Source organism: Asparagus officinalis, chromosome 2 (assembly GCF_001876935.1).
Source record: "Asparagus officinalis chromosome 2, Aspof.V1, whole genome shotgun sequence".
Taxonomy (NCBI): Eukaryota; Viridiplantae; Streptophyta; class Magnoliopsida; order Asparagales; family Asparagaceae; genus Asparagus; species Asparagus officinalis.
This window is the reverse complement of record NC_033795.1, coordinates 62,738,235-62,748,671: the sequence shown is the minus strand read 5'-3', so window position 1 is coordinate 62,748,671 and position 10,437 is coordinate 62,738,235. Positions and strand designations below refer to the sequence as shown.

The 10,437-nt window shown below is 36.1% G+C and overlaps 1 protein-coding gene across 1 annotated transcript; it reads left to right on the top strand.

Moving 5' to 3' along the window:
- On the top strand, positions 5,848-9,694 carry LOC109831535 (serine carboxypeptidase-like 45). Its single transcript, XM_020398871.1, has 9 exons — positions 5,848-6,126; positions 6,245-6,346; positions 6,427-6,522; positions 6,627-6,799; positions 7,320-7,601; positions 7,693-7,817; positions 8,443-8,535; positions 8,621-8,738; positions 9,297-9,694. The coding sequence occupies exons 1-9, from the start codon at positions 5,883-5,885 to the stop codon at positions 9,444-9,446; spliced, it is 1,383 nt and encodes a 460-aa protein (XP_020254460.1). The 5' UTR covers positions 5,848-5,882; the 3' UTR covers positions 9,447-9,694.

The following is a 10,437-nucleotide window of genomic DNA, read 5'->3' as shown; positions in this document are numbered from 1 at the left end:
CATCTACTTCTCTCTAATACTCTATAATACTTTCTTATTCTTGTTTTTGCTCTCTAATTCTTCAATCAAATGGCTTCCTCCTTTTGATTATGAAGGGAAAATCCCAACTCCCGATGTTGAAACGAGTTTTAATACTCCTACTACAGGAGGTACAGTTACTCCTCCTACCGATGTTGATCACGAATTCGGTGGTGGTGATTCTGCACATGGAGCTTCTAAAAGGCCGAGATCCGATATGTGAGACTTCTTCGAGAAGATAGAAGTCTCCAGAGATCAACACGGTAGACTTCTCACCCAGAAGGCTAAGTGTGAGTTGTGCAGTCATATTTTCCAAGTTCACATAAAAGTAACACTAACCACCTCAAACACCATTTAGAAAAGCACAGCAGAGCTCAGGCAACGCCTCAAGGTGATATCCGACAATCTTTACTCTCCCAATCCTCATCCTCTGGTAGTTTCGGTAGTTGGAACTATGACGCAATTAGAGTCAGGAAATGCGTCATCAGGTTTATTATTCTTAAAATCATTCCTTTTAAATTAGTAGAAGATGATGAATTTGAAGATATGATTACATATGGTTTTTATCCCGTATTTAAAAATTTTCTCATCAATCTTGTCAATGTGATATTTTAAAATATTATCACAAGGAGCAAGCAAAAATAATTTTTTATTTTCAAAGTTTAAACTGTAAATTTTTTTTAACTTATGATATTTGGACATCTAAAGTACAAACTGGTTGTATATGTATCACAACACATTGGATTGATGATAATTGATAAATGTTTAAAAGAGTTATTTATTTTATTACATTTAAAGATTCACATAGTAGTATTAATATTACAAATTTAATAATAGAAGAACTTATAAAATTAGAAATTTTAGAAAAAATATTTTCTCTTTCACTAGATAATGCAAATAACAATAATATAGCTATTGATCATATCAAAGCATATTTGCTATTGCCATGTCATGGTGATATTTTTCATATTAGATGTATATATCATATTTTAAATTTAATTGTTCAAAGTGTATTTTATGAAATTAAATCCATGATAGAAAAGGTTAGGACAATAACTTATGCTCATAATGCTTCTGAACAAAGACTTAAAAGATGAAAACGATTGTGTAGAAGAAAAAAATTTAAACTCGGATTAATTCTAAAAGATGTTGACCATAGGTGGAATTCTACCTATGCAATATTAAATGTAACAATATAGTATAAAAGAAATTATAAATAATTTTATTTCTTTCTATACTTCTAGTTCTAGATCTGGTAATATGTATGGAATAATTGAGGATGAATGGTTAATTATATATAGTGTAAAAGAGATGTTACAAGTTTTTTATGAAGCTACTATGTTATTATCTGGTTGTTATTATCCAACTATTATTCAAGCTGCTTTACAAGTTTTAAATATTCTGGTTGTTATTATCCAACTATTATTCAAGCTGCTTTACAAGTTTTAAATATTCAAACTTTTTTAATAATTATCGTATGGATAATTATTTTGGAATCAAGCTGCTTTACAAGTTTTAAATATTCAAACTTTTTTAATAATTATCGTATGGATAATTATTTTGGAAATATGATTTTTTTAATAGAAAGTAAATATAAAAAGTATTTTAGGCCTATTTCTATTATTTTTGGTTTGAGCATTCTTATTGATCCATTTTTGAAGGATGTTGGCATTCGAAATTTGTTAAATTCTTTGTATGGTAACATGGTGTTTTCATCGAAAGTCACCTTCGTGATTGATTTCATTATAACTTTAGTCGTTTACAACGAATTCAAATAACAAAAATAAAAGAAAATACAACTCTCTCGAAAATAAACACAAGATCCGTTTATCGACTCTTGCTTGCGTGGGTTCTTCGCCGGTGCCGGGGTTTATCTATGGACGACCGTAGATCGGATCCGGTTGATGGAAAATTAACAGAGCTCCTACCTCACCAATGGGGTATTTACTTGAAGCGTTGAAATCGACCAAGCGAAATCAGTAGCTCTTCTCGAGATTAAGACAAAGTCTAATATCAAGGAACGGACGTACGGGGCTTCGAATCCTTCGAATGACTTCTCCTTTGTGCTGAAGTTCATCATGATCTCGTTGGCCTTTGCTAAAATTTCATGCTCCTTGACTCTTCAATCCAGCAACACCTCGTCCTCTTGATGTTCGCACCGTAAAATGAGCCCCTAGGCCTGTATTTATAGGCTTCGGTTGGGGGATTATCGGATAAGAATGAGTGATTTGCCCTTATCTTCAGTTAATAACGACCTAACCATGTTTGTAAATGATATTAAGTCAGTTGGGAACCCATTGAACAGATAAGTCCTGTAAAAAACCGCTTTGAAACCGTGAAAACGCGTCCGGAGGTCGAAACAGCGCGGGGGCGTGGGTTGCGCGGGGTCTGACCCACGCTTACGCGGGTCGGACGGATCGACCCGCGCTTGCGTGGGTCGGAACGCCGTCGACCGCGGCGGGGCGCGGGTCGGCACCTCCGACTAGCGCTGGAGCAGTGGTTGGGCGCAGTGCCCGTCCCGCGCCGGCGCGGGTCTGCCGCCTCTGTCGAACTTTTTTTTTGGCGCTTTGCTTTCTGGGACTTGTACTTTATGTCGTTTTGTTTACTCGCTCGTCGTGTTGACTTGTACGCTACGCGCGAGTTGACTGACGCGCGCGAGTTGATTGTCGTGCGCGAGCTGACTGATGCGTGCGAGTTGATTGACGCGCATGTGTTGACCGATGCATGCGAGCTGATTGACGCGCGCGAGCGGATTGGTGCGCGTTCGAACACTTAGAGATGATCGACGCGCACGAGCTGATTGTTGGGTATGCGTTGATTGACGTGCGCGAGCTGATTAATACGCGCGTGTTGATTGGCGCGCGTGTATTGACCGACGCATGTGAGTTGATTGACGCATGCGAGCTGATTGATGCGCGCGTGTTGATTGACGCGTACAAATTGATTGTCGTGCGCGCGGGTCATTCGGTTCGCCGTTTCGCTTCATGCGCTTGTCGGCGTCAGATAATCCTCTTAGACTCGGATAGCGACGTTCGTCATCTTCTCTCTGTCTCGAGCTGTGTGCGGACACCTATAGGCATTTTTATACGCCTACACATGGTAATAGACACTGATGATGATCAAACTATTACTGCTCTTACTCATCATAATACTATTAGAACTTATTTTCAAAGATTATATGATGAGTATGTAGTTAGATATGGTGTAAGTACACATCAGTCTACAGCTTCTGCTTCTACGAGTTTAAGTTGGGGCAAATGTACGAGTATTAATTGGGAATTATTGATAGCTCAGCTAACTGGTGAATCTGGAGCTTGTTCATCAATGAAAGTTTCTAAAATTGAATAATATTTAACTGTATCTTTAGTTAAAAGTCAAAATAATAGTTTTAATATTTTACAATGGTGGAGAGTATATGGAACCGTTTCATAACCTATACTTTTTATCATAGCTCGTGACTTACTAACAATGCATATTTCCACGGTAGCTTCGGAATCCGCCTTCAACACATCAGGACGTTTGATCGACGACCACAGGACATCGTTAGATCCGTCTACCCTACAGGCGGTAATATACCTACAAGATTGGTGGAGGTACGAGAAGAGAACTCAAGGCATCGATCTGATAGCTAGTATTAAAGATAAACTTGAAGAGTTAGCAATAGCAGATAGAGATAAAGAGTAAAAATTATTCATTGGTTTAGAATTTTTATTTCTTACCTAAAAATTTGTGATAAATTTTTTTAGAAAGAGTTGCAAATGATAGTGATATAGATAAGTAGGTGCAACCTAGTTGGGATGTATTCATCTATTGTGATACGACAAATTCCAAAATAAATTTGTAATTGTTAATGATTAACTGATTATTAATAAAGAATTTATTTTTATCATTTTAATTTTTATGATTTTTTGTATTTATAAATTATATAATTACAAGTGATTAATAGTATGATTGATTTTTTTATCAAAATTCCGCTTAATTTATTGTTATTTACTCTTGAAAAATTTTTTAGCAGAAAAAGGAAAAAAAAAAAAGAAAATGACCAGCCCGGCCTGGGCCAACAGGGCTCGGGACATAGGTTTTGCCCGGCCCGGGCCAGGTTTGTCTGCCCGACCCAGCCCGTTTGGACAGGCCTAGTGATAGGAACATTCATCCTTTATGAATAATTCACCCTTGTCTTTACAGTAACGTCTTCAAACTCTAATGGCTAGTTTGACAATCTTTAGAGTTATGCCATAATCTAGTAAACTGTTTTTTTATTATTAAAAACTGGGTCAGTTTATTTTAGTTTACTTTGAGGTTTTAAACTAATTTAGTTATGGTTTAGTTGTAGACTAAGAAGATCTAATTCACAACTAAACTGTTTTTGTTCATAATTAGTTTGAGGACTAAATTTGAGCCATTTTTAATGAGTTATCAAAGACACCCTTCAAAATAGATGGTCACAACGTGCTTCTATGAAACAATTTACTGTGTTCTTTTATCAACCCATATTCAGAAATACGATAGGAAGAGAATATCTTGATATTTGTATACCATTATTGCTCCTCAGTTAAGTACTTGATAACTCACATCAAGTATTAGTCCATTCTTTTGCTTAATTTCATTGTGCGATAGGCAAGAGCCAGAAGAGAAGAAGGAAAAAAAAAGTTTTTGTTGCTAATTAAAATAAGTGATTGTATGTAGAATTTTTTTTTTTCTTGAAACCACTTTTAAAATAGGATCATTATACAAAAATTATCTTTAATTGTCAATTTATATATAAATCACCTTCAAAGGATTATTATTATTATTATTACAAGTAACAAACTGGACTCACTTGTAAGTCAAGTTTCCTCAGTTTTGCTGTAATGATTAGCAGTCAAAAATCAAATTTATTAGAGGATGATTTTTAATAAGGTTAGGTAGGTTAATCATAAAAAAAACTTAGCTAAAAAGTTAGCCCATCGGGTTAATTGCAAATAAAAAATAAAAAATCTTTCAAGGTGATTTTATGTATACTTGACAATTAAAAGTTGTTTCTAAGTAATGACCTTATTTTATAAGTGGTTTCTAGGAAACAAAAAACCCTTAGGTCCCGTTTGGCAAAGGGTTAAGCAGGAGGGATTAAAGAGAAGGATTAACTTAGATATTTATAATTGATTTTCGATTGAAAGATGGATGAAGAAAAAAATTGGGAGAACAGAAATTCGATACTCATTCCATGAGAAATCTAAAACACTTAAATGGAATATTAGATTAAAATGCGATATAGTTAGATGTAAGTTAGCAAATAATTTTATCTGAGAGTACGAAAGACACACATGTGAAAGGCCCTGAAAAGAGTGAGTTTCATCGCTGATAACCCCCCATCATAATCATGCCTCTGCCTCAGTTGCTGTAAAAGAAAAAATAAAATAAAAAACGCATCTGCCTCGGTTTTCTTGTGAGAAAAAAAATAAAACAATTATTTCCCCACCGAAACTCTGACTTAACTGGGGAAAAAAGAGAAATGAGGAGAGAGAGAGAGACAGCTTTTTCTCCACACACTGGACAAGGCTTTTTCCTTCTCCTGTTGTCTTTTTACTTCAATCATGTGACTCTATAATTAAACAAGTGTTTACTCTTCAACAGTAATTAGCTCTCCTGTGACGAAGCGCTTCCGAGTACAACAAACTGCAACCACTTCACTTTAGAAACCCAATTATATGGTTAATTCTGCAGTAACAAAAAGGTACAAACAAAAGAATAGAAGAGGAAAAAAAAAATTCAAATCTCTTGCTTATTTAATCCCCCCTCTCTTTCTCACTCTTCACCATCCTCCCCCCCCCCCCCCCCCCCCCACACCACTCATTCTCTCTCTGAGGAAACATGAAGTCCGTAGCATGGAAGCCCGTGCAATGGCCATTGCAGCTTCTCTGTTTCAGATGAGCTCAGCAATGGGGGTAAATGAGCCCCTCTCAGCTGAGGACAAGGTCATCAAGCTCCCTGGGCAACCTCAGGTCAGCTTTGAGCAGTACTCAGGCTACATCTCAGTGGACAAGATGAAGCAGAGAGCTCTGTTCTATTACTTCGCTGAAGCTGAGATTGATCCAGCCACAAAACCTTTAGTTCTCTGGTTGAATGGAGGTAAAAAGAACAATTTTGACACTGTTCCCTCAGACGGGTTCTTTCAGGAACTCAAAAATACTAGAATTTTGATAAAGATTTGACGTGGGTTTTATTGCTCTGCTTGATTATTGAATAGGACCTGGTTGTTCTTCAGTTGGGGTTGGTGCATTCTCAGAGAATGGGCCTTTTAGACCCAGTGGGCAGATGCTAGTCAGAAATGAGTACAGTTGGAACAGAGGTAACAAAGTAGAGATCTTTTACATTCTACTTTGATCTAAAATTGTTGGAAAATATAAAAAATTATTTGTGATTCTGCAGAAGCGAATATGTTGTTTTTGGAGTCACCAGCAGGAGTTGGGTTCTCTTATTCCTCTGATAACTCCTATTATGGTGGAGTTGATGATAACATGACTGGTATATTCTCAGTTTCAGTAGAATTTAGTATTGTATCATTGCATTTTTCCAGATATATAATAATTTGGAGGAATTCTGAAACTTTTTATGGTTTGATCCTTAAGCTATGGACAATCTTGTGTTTCTTCAACGCTGGTTTGAGAAATTCCCACAATATAATAATAGGGATCTCTACATAGCTGGAGAAAGCTATGCAGGTCACTACATTCCTCAGCTTGCCAATCTCATGGTTCAGTTCAACAGGAGAGAAAAAATCTTCAACCTCAAAGGAATTGCTGTGAGTAATTCTGGATTGTGCTTCTTAGAGAATTATAAACTGTGCTATTTTCCTGAAAAGAAACTGCTATGAGTGAAAAGATGTACTTTTCAGGATCAAAGTTTATGGCTGAATGATGCTCTTTGTTTTTAGTGTTTATTTAATCTGATACAATTCTATATTTTTATCTCAATTTAGATTCTTTTAGTGGCAAAAACCCACCCTGAATTCTTTCAACTTTTGATCATATTTCTTCTTGACATTACAGTTTATTGTCCTTTAGATGATCCTAAAGAAGTTTCTTACTGCGGAATTCATAGTCATTCAATCCTGTTCTCTATGAGAGATTTACTCTTTAGGATCACGATCTTCTCCTTTTATGGTTTTAGTAATTTATCAAATTACATAATCTCTATCTCAATGAATTGTGAACAGTAAAGACTGAAATCTTTCAACTCTTGTGCACATTTCTTCTGTATACTTGAGTTGAATCGCCTTTATTTGATCCTGAACAATTTCTTTCTTGTTGGTAAATTTGCAGTTAGGCAATCCTGTTCTTGAGTTTGCCACTGACTTCAACTCAAGGGCTGAGTATTTCTGGTCTCATGGATTGATCTCTGACTCTACGTACCATATTTTCACATCAGTATGCAACTACTCTCGATATGTTGGAGAGTATTATAGAGATTCTCTTAGCCCTATTTGTGAAAGAGTGATGAGCCAAGTTACTAAAGAAACCAGCAGATTTGTTGACAAGTATGATGTTACCTTAGATGTTTGCATTTCATCGGTGCTCTCACAATCCTTGGTTCTAAGTCCTCAAGTAAGTTTAAGCTTTGGGTTTTAGATGGAAAAAAAATTCACAAGTTCGAGATTTTGTTGCTTAGATTGGTTTTGTTCTGATTTTGTTGCAGCAAGTTACTGAGAGAATAGATGTTTGTGTGGAAGATGAGACAGTGAACTATCTTAATCGCAAAGACGTGCAAGAAGCACTACATGCTCGACTCGAAGGTGTGACAAAATGGACTGTATGTAGCAGGTAATTCCCTAGAATATCCCCCCGTGTGTAGTGTGCACATGATTTGAAATTTCATTATATTAGTTGTCAAAATGTGGTATTTTGCTTCTAATGCATTCAAATATATGAAATAGGACAGGAGGAAATTGCTTTTGAATGTTTTTTTGTTAAAAAGTTAAAAGAACATTGGTTTTGAACTTTTGTGGAATAGAACATTTTGTGAGTATTACAATTTGCTTAATGTTACTGTTAGTCTAAATTTAGTTTTTATCATTTAAAATTTTTTAATCATTGTTACTTTATAAATGGAAGCAATCCGGTTTATGAAATAGAAGACTACTATGATTGCTCATTTCATTCTACAAATTATTTCATACCTCTACTTTTACAATTCGGTTTACTGTATTTCACGTAGCTCTTCCTCCCTCCTTTAGACTTCGCCAATAGATATATCAAAGTATAAACTAAAAAGGTTTCACTTCCTATAATGTTGCGATATTCTAGCTAAATGAACTATCTTACTCCAAGTTCCTAATGCATATTTTTATGATACTTTTCAGTTAAATATTGATGCTGATTTATAAACTTGAGAAACTTTGGTTCATGCATCTTTTCTGAACTATTTCATCACGGTCTCTTTCTTCAGTGTACTTGAATACGAGCTCCTCAACTTGGAGATACCCACTATATCGGTTGTGGGTTTGCTGGTTAAGTCTGGGATCCCCGTCTTGGTTTACAGGTAAATAAACACTGTCACCAAAATCTTTTCACCCAAACATAGTCTCCATAACCTAATTTTCTATGTGTATTTCCTCATGTCTTAGTGGTGACCAAGACTCTGTCATACCCTTAACTGGGAGTCGAACACTAGTACAAAGACTAGCAAATGAACTACGACTGAACACTACGGTTCCTTACAGAGTTTGGTTTGAGGGACAGCAGGTAATCTAATCAACCCCTAAACTTAATTCTCATTTTGCAGTGTGTTTAGTCGAAGAAATTAGAGTTACAAATTCATTTGCAATATCATGACGTTCCAGCCTCAATCTGAATGTAGCAGTAACTCTAATATTTTTGACGCATTTTACTTTTCCCACAAATCTATATGAATTGTAATAAAATCCAATCAAATAGCTGTGTTAGAATTTAAGGGGAAAAAGGTCCTATAGAAGGCCCTCTATGAAAAATCATAGAGGGAGGAAGATCACAACAAGTGATTAATAACATATTTCAAAGTTGGTGATTTCACTAATACGTTTTTGCATTAATGCAACCTTGGTAATTGCATTAATACGGTATTTTGATTGCACTGATATTGTATATTAATTGGCTTGATTTAGATTTGATAATGGGATGCATGTCACGATATCCTTCCTATATGATTTTCGAGACAGCCTAATTTTGATGTAGTTTAGCCCCATGATCCTTCAACTACTCATAACCAAACATGGCCTCTTTACATTTTCCTTGTTTGTATGTTAATTAATGTTTTACAAATAGGTTGGAGGATGGACTCAAGTATATGGAGGCATGCTCTCATTTGCTACGATAAGAGGAGCCTCTCACGAAGCTCCATTCTCTCAACCTGCAAGATCTCTTGGGCTCTTCAGAGCTTTTCTCACGGGCAAGCCATTGCCCGAAGCATTCTGATGGTTTCTCAGGAAAAGCAGTGTGCGTGTGTATATGGGGTTTCTTTCTATGTAAGCGAGGTTAGCATTCTTTTATGTGGTTTGCCTGTGTACTGGAACTGCAAGTTGGAGAAATTGTGTGATGAGCATGCAGAATGTATGTTTTTGATAAACTACCATCTTGTGGTTTCAGTTCAAATTTGTAGTTGCAGTTCAGAAAGTGTAATCTATATCTTGGCTATCACTTTGAATTCATATTTTGTTTTCTCATGTTAATGGTGGAAATAACAGAATTTGACTTTGTTTTCAACCGATAAAATTGGTACAAACTTGAAAAATTCACATGAATTTGAAGTTGTTGCTTCCAAAAGCTTATGAGCATCTGCATGAAGGTAGGAACGTGATCAAGCTCAACTTGGAAATCTCATTTAATTTGATAATGGATTGCCTATTTTAATGGGCTCACTTGAAGACTTGGAAGTTGCAAAAACAACTAGATGAAGGATGAATGTCATCAATCTCAGCTTTGTCTTTGTACATAGTGTGTTGGGGTTGAAACAATGACAACCCGTGCCCTTCCGGATACTGTGTCGAAAGTATAGCAAGCAAGACAATCACGGCAAATGACAAAACTTGCAGGAAAAACAATAAGAAAGAGAGAACATTAGATTTAACGAGGCTTGGCAAACGTGCCTACGTCCTCAGGAGCCACACCAAAAAATTCCTTTATGATTGAATAAGATTACAATGCCTGCAAACGACCTTCCTCTCTCTCTGAGAACTCTCTCTCAAAGTGTTCAGAAAACCCTCTCAAAACCCTCTTTTTCGTGTACTACATAACCCTAAAAACAAAGAAGGATTATATATATACCAAGCACAAAACATGAATCCAAACAGAAACAAGCTTTCTATTTTTAACGTCGTCGGTCGACTGACGCTCATGCGTCAGTCGACTGATGAGAACAGGTTTTCCAAGTGCACATGTATGTATAGAAATATATACACATGTATGT

Excerpts from the sequence above, each read along its gene's own strand:
- LOC109831535 (XM_020398871.1), top strand. The coding sequence starts at position 5,883 with ATGGAAGCCCGTGCAATGGCCATTGCAGCTTCTCTGTTTCAGATGAGC. Across the intron at positions 7,818-8,442 it reads AAATGGACTGTATGTAGCAG|TGTACTTGAATACGAGCTCC; the intron begins GTAATTCCCTAG and ends CTCTTTCTTCAG. Across the intron at positions 8,536-8,620 it reads ATCCCCGTCTTGGTTTACAG|TGGTGACCAAGACTCTGTCA; the intron begins GTAAATAAACAC and ends CTCATGTCTTAG.